The sequence below is a fragment of the Dendrobium catenatum genome, unplaced genomic scaffold (genome assembly GCF_001605985.2).
Source record: "Dendrobium catenatum unplaced genomic scaffold, ASM160598v2 fragScaff_scaffold_334, whole genome shotgun sequence".
In the NCBI taxonomy this organism is placed as follows: Eukaryota; Viridiplantae; Streptophyta; class Magnoliopsida; order Asparagales; family Orchidaceae; genus Dendrobium; species Dendrobium catenatum.
Genome location: NW_021318796.1, coordinates 2,948,806 through 2,954,890, shown reverse-complemented (window position 1 = coordinate 2,954,890; position 6,085 = coordinate 2,948,806). Strand labels below are relative to the sequence as shown.

The window sequence follows — 6,085 nt, the reverse complement described above, 5'->3', positions numbered from 1 at the left end:
TTGATAATAAATTTATTATTTTGACAAAATTTGAAGAATATAGAAAATATTATAATATAAATTTAATTTATTAATTTTAATAATATGCATTTGATGGAGCTGTAATACTAAAAAAAAGCATAATACGTAAATGTAGAACAGATCGTATGATGGGTCGTTAGCTTGGTCACGTTTTAGGTGCAATTTGCGTTTTTGTTTTTGTCCGGGAAACACGAAGAAAACTAGAAAAGTAGTCAGCATATCGCTCTACCGATCTCGGTCCGAGTCTTTGTAGTCTCTGTTCGTCGAGCTGAAAGTTGAGGAAGACGAAGATTGGAGAGAAGCGGGCGGGTTAAATCGGTAAAGTTGGGGCCGAAGAGGGTGCTCGGCGTTTCCTCCTCGATCAAAACCCTAGGGTTTTGTTGAGAGCCTGGGTTCTGCTGCCATGTCTGCGGGCGTCTGCGGTAAGCGCCTAGGGTTCGAGGAAATCTTCGGATCTCCGTCATCGGCCCCTTCTGCGAAGAGATCTCGCTGCTCAAGCTACGGTTCGCCCATCCGTCTATCAGAATTCGGGTTCGCGGCCGAGGATAAGGTCTCCGTTCTTCTTCGCATGTTTCCGTCTATGGATAGGGAGGTAATTCTCTTATTGACCCTTTACTGTTTTGTTTTTTTGCATGGTATTTATAAACGAATGGCCTACTTTGATAGCTTTTCTTATTGTTTACTACCTTAGAAATTAAACCTTGTTATCAATTATATATATCAAGATGGAAAAGAACACTCTTATAGCGCTGCTTGCAGCATTGATGAGTTCCTTCGAGGTTAATATTTTTTTTTCTTAATTTTTTTCACGTGAAATTTGAACTCCTGATATCGATGTTCCTAGCTCCATATCAAAGATTGATAATTCAAGCGTTGACTTTAGTCCCGTAAACTAGTAATAGATAAGAGAAAAGCGGTATGAGATTTTATTGCATGCGGGGGACATAGGTTGGGAAGTTAGTTGTTTCAACCTTTAAAGTTTGAAGAGAGGATGAGCAGTTGTGTGCATACACATGATGTGAAGCGTTGCAAGCATCTCTAAGATGGAGAATCGGAATTGCATTTAGCATGTTTACCCTTTAAGGTATAGGAACCTAAAGCAAATCTTGTATCTCTTAACTTCGTTGTTTACCACAGTTCTAAAAAAGGCAAAATCTTATCGAGATGTGCCAGAGATAAAATTCTCAAGAATTGCGCTTCAAACAGTTTACCAAATTTTGCATCTTTTTCTATTCCAGCGATAAATTTATATATTAGTTTCCATTGAGAACTCAAAATTATTTTATCTTTTTGTTTTAATCATTGGAGATAAATGCCAATCCGATAATCAAAGCTACCTCAGTGATCAACTCATTTGGAACTGGATTAGAGATCCAGCTATTCTTTAGATTCGATTGAGAGTAGGTCTGGAGATGCATGAACTTCATGTTTTAAAAGCTTTTATTGCCTGGGAGTTGTTGAATTGCCTCCGTGGATGTGTATAGCAGCTTAATTAGCTATTAGTTTTTATATTGTGTCAGGTTTTAATTTTTTTAATTTATTTAAAACTCTTTAATCTCCTTATCACTGCATCATGCATTGAGGCTCTTGATTAATGTATGAAACTGGAAAATAAGTAGGCTTTTAATATGATCTTAGGATATTCCAGAATCCTAATTTCTCCTCATCGACCAATATTATCAAATTTTGATCAAGTAAGGCTCTTTTTGCTAGTGTTTCCAAAGCAGAAATTATTTATGGACTTGTATATATTTTTGACGACTTCATTTGGTCAAGAAAGTAAGAAACAAGACATAATTAATGTGTCTGCTTTTCTTTTACTTCAGAAACAAGGTTCAAGTTGGTCCTTCTGTTATTAGTTTTCAGTCTCTGACATTTTTCCAGGTTATTGGTAGTTAACCACTTCCTAAAACAGGGGAGCAACCTGAGTCAATGTAGTTTTGGATTAAAAATTTATGGGGAGGGAACAACAAACTGACTAAGCCAATTAGTCCATTGTTCATTATGTGAAGTGGATCGATTTTGTACCCTAAAATATGCCAATCCATTTTTTCTGGAGAAGTCAGGAGTGTCAATATTTTCTTGAATTGGTAGGAATCATGGAAGTGATCTGTACTTTGTGATTTTCCAGCTAGAATCTTGTTATGTAAGATTGTACATGTTAATTTCTTTATTTCTTTTGAAGTAGATCCGCATTTACTTTTTACTACAACCAATGCTGTATAGGTTGTCGAAACTGTTTTAAATTCCCACGATCATAAAATTGATGATGCCATCAAGAGTCTTCATGCACTTTGCCTTCGTGAAAATTCAATGAGGGGTGAACCTCTGAATGGTGTCTCAGAACTTGAATCCAACGAACATGGCATTGAAGGTTAGAAACAGTCAACACTTTAATTATCATTTTTGCTGTAACTTCTTGGTCTTGTACTTATTTTTACTTCTCTTGATCTTTATCTGCATTATTGTGGTAGGTATTATGGATGCTCAAACACCTGAACTGAATGCTGAGGTCATTCATGACGCTGAATCAGATTCCACGTCAAAGGAAATTCATGGATCCTCATGGGTGGACATATTGGTACAAGAAATGATGAATGCTTCAGATTGGAGCGACATCAGAAGCCGAGCCATGAAGATTTTGGAGTCTTTTGAACAAACGGTTGTTGCTCAATCTACTGCAGCAAAGGAGGTAAGTACTTGGGCACTTATATTTTTTGGTGTGGGGAACTATTTCGTTTCAGAATTCTAGAAATGCTCAATTGCTGCTGTTTTTTCATTTACTTGGGTACAGCAAGAGATTGCTTCTCTTAAGGAGCAGCTGCAGTGTTTGTTGCGAGACAACCAAATTCTGAAGAGGGCTGTCACGATACAACATGATCGTAATGTGGAATTTGAGGAGAAGCTCAAGGAAGTGCAGCAGCTAAAGAATGTAATCAGCCAGTACCAAGAGCAAGTCCGCACGTTGGAGGTAACTTTTAGTAGCTCTTAGCTCACTTTTTCTTCATATAAATTTGTTGTTGCGCCAAAATTTAAAGGTTGACTGTTTCTAAAGATTTTCGCTTGAGTAGATCTAAAACGGAATATATGAAATATAATTTTAGTAGTAATAGACTTAGTAAGGGGATTGTGACTTTGGGCGATCAAGTCATTAATAAGAGTACACGTTTTAGATATCTTAGATCTATTGTTCAGAGTGATGGTGAAATAGATGGGGGATATTATCAACAGAATTCAAGTTGGATGGTTGAAGTGGAGGAATGCATCGGGCTTGTTGTGTGATAAAAAAGGACCCCTCAAACTTAAGGGAAAATTCTATAAGATGGTGGTGAGACCTGCAATGCTTTATGGTGCCGAATGTTGGCCATTCAAAGAGAAGCATAATACTAAGTTAAGTGTGGTACAGATGAGGATGCCCAGGTGGATGAGTGGCTTTACCCTTAGAAATTGAATACAAAATGAGCATATACATGAAAAGGTTGGAGTAGCTCCAGTAGAAGATAAGATTAGAGAGAGTCGCCTTAGATGTTTTGGTCATATAAAACGGCGGCCTTCCGAGACCCGGTTAGGAAAGTAGAGGTATTAGATTTGACTTATGTTAAGAAAGGTAGAGACAGACTTAAAAAGACTTGGTTAGAAAATATTAGAAATGATACTTCTTTATTACATTTAAATGAGAATTTGACTTTTAATAGGACACAATGGAGAAAAGGATTCATGTAGCTGACCCTACGTAGTGGGATAAAGGCTTGATGTTGTTGTTGTTGTTGTTGCCAAAATTTAATATTTGATAGTACAATTTGGGGATACAGAGTTGCACATTGTTGACCTTTGGGATTTGGATGAACTTGATCTTTCTGTCGTCAGCTGCAGTAAGACCTATCTATAGTGCTGATTCCGCTGACGCTAGCGTTTATTAGAGAATTTTGTGCAGGGCTGGCTGTTTTTGTAGGTGTCTGGGGGTGTGGATTAGGAGAATTTTGTCCCAGCTACTAAATAGATACAGTTATATTAGCATGGCAAGTCGAGTTAGCATTATTTGTATGTGGTTCGAGATTGCATTGCAATCATCCAGTATATCTTTTTTTTTTGGATTATTTCATAGCTATTTAAAATTTATATTCCATCTTTCTTTCCATTGCATTTAGGGGTCTTTTGGTTGAAGTTTTCTTTGATGTACTGCTATGTTGTTTAATATTATTTATCATAGAAGTATTTGGTTGGATCTTATATCTCATATTGAGGTGATCTCAGTGGCATTAATAAGTAATAAGGAGAGATGCATGCCATCTTTGGGTTTATTTTCGTAATGCAACTAAATGATTCCGTGTTTGAACCCACACTTATTAGCTTCTAGAAACTCATAGTTCCAATGACCATCAATTAAAAGAAACATTAAAGTTCTTTTGATGTAAACTCGATAACGTAAGAAGTTTTCACCCTTGCATTTCCCTTGAGTGATTAAACATCCTATCAAGCACGCAAGGAAGAAAGTTTGGAAATTTTGTGAAGGAAAAATAAGTTTCTTTACATGTCGAGGATTATTCTATTTGTTTGCAGCAAAATAAATCCTTAAGGTGGCAAGTGAGGATAACCTTAGCTAAGTAAATCTCCATGAATAGTTATTCGTCATGTTGGCTTCCTTCTTTCCTTGAAAGTGCTTCTTCAAGGGCTTGTGTACTCTTTCGCAAGAAGTCCTCTTGGCTGAAAGCCACGTAAAGATAGTCATACTCAAAGTGGAGGTGATTTGCTAAGCTTTATTGCTTTAAAAGTAGATTTGTGCATGACATAGAAGGGGTACATATAGTAATGATAAAAAAGGTGGAGAAATTATTGGGTACATATAGTAATGATAAAAAAGGTGGAGAAATTATTGGGTTCGGACATCGAATACAGCTTACTGTTCCGAGACCAATCAGGTGCAGCCACGCTATACAGTACCGAGCTCGGTACTGAGCTCGGTACTGCTCAGTACCGAGTAGGGGTGATGTGGTGCATTTTTATTGGGCTTTGGACGGCATCCGGTGTCTGAACCCAATAATTTCTCCAAAAAGGTGTGGTTGGCCATGTATAGGGAAGTGAAGATTTATAGTTTTGCATAATTTGAGAAGGCATTATAGGATTTCTAAGCTTTTTATGAGGTTTTTATGGCAAATGACTTTAGGAGACGGAAATACAAAGAGTTTTTAACTAGTCCCATCTCTTAATCCCATTTCCCTTCCTCCCTTGAAGTCCCTGCCTACTCAGTATTTCTGAAAACATATGGAACTTACGTTGCAGTTGAACAACTATACCCTGAAGATTCATCTCCAGAGGGCTCAGGAAGCCAATTCCATTCCCGGCCGTTTTCATCCAGATATATTCTGATTGCTTGACAACTTTGAAGCTATCCACCACCGGAGTATCAGAATTCGTCATAGATAGTCGTCCATTCAAGTTGGTTCTTCGCTGCTGTAAGTGGTGCAATTTGTACTGATTGCTTTCTTTTAAAGCTACAACCGTAAGTGTCTTTAATTTATTCTCTCCAATGTTTGCTTCGGTATGTGCCAGCAAGCTACATGTTGTAATATACTACAAATCAATATTTAGTTTTTCTGCTATTGGATCCTCAATATTTAGGCTTCATTTGGGGCGGCTTTTTACTGTTGCTTAAAGTAATTTTTTTACTAAAAAGTTACTTTAAGAAACAGTAAAAAAGTCGTCCCAAATGAAATCTTAAGCTTTAATTATCTCAGTTCTCTCCAATAGTTTCTATAAAAACTGTTATTTTGTATGATTCAGAATCATAGATGTATTTCAATTGCAACCTGTTCATTCTTGATGCTGGCGTTTTGGTAGCTTTTTTCACAGCTTTTTACTTAGATTTGGATTCAGTTTTTTTTTACCTTTTAAGTTTAAATGGTGAAAAATTGTTTGTAACAATCAAATCAGATTTGTTAGGTTAGGATAGTCTTAAGAAAATCAATACATTTTTTAAAATAAAAAACTTATAATATATGCAAGATTTTATTTTAAATAGTTTTCTTCTGCTATGCTATCGAAATGATATTTTAAAATGTTGGTT

At 36.5% G+C, this 6,085-nt stretch overlaps 1 protein-coding gene across 1 annotated transcript; it reads left to right on the top strand.

The window, feature by feature from the left end:
* Positions 1–241: 241 nt before the first annotated feature.
* On the top strand, positions 242–5,621 carry LOC110099962. The gene is made up of 5 exons (XM_020827305.2): positions 242–613; positions 2,248–2,395; positions 2,496–2,713; positions 2,816–2,992; positions 5,302–5,621. Exons 1-5 carry the CDS (start codon positions 425–427, stop codon positions 5,386–5,388), a joined length of 819 nt encoding a protein of 272 aa, XP_020682964.1. The 5' UTR covers positions 242–424; the 3' UTR covers positions 5,389–5,621.
* The last annotated feature ends 464 nt before the right edge of the window (positions 5,622–6,085 follow it).

Excerpts from the sequence above, each read along its gene's own strand:
- LOC110099962 (XM_020827305.2), top strand. The coding sequence starts at position 425 with ATGTCTGCGGGCGTCTGCGGTAAGCGCCTAGGGTTCGAGGAAATCTTC. Across the intron at positions 2,396-2,495 it reads CAACGAACATGGCATTGAAG|GTATTATGGATGCTCAAACA; the intron begins GTTAGAAACAGT and ends TTATTGTGGTAG. Across the intron at positions 2,714-2,815 it reads AATCTACTGCAGCAAAGGAG|CAAGAGATTGCTTCTCTTAA; the intron begins GTAAGTACTTGG and ends ACTTGGGTACAG.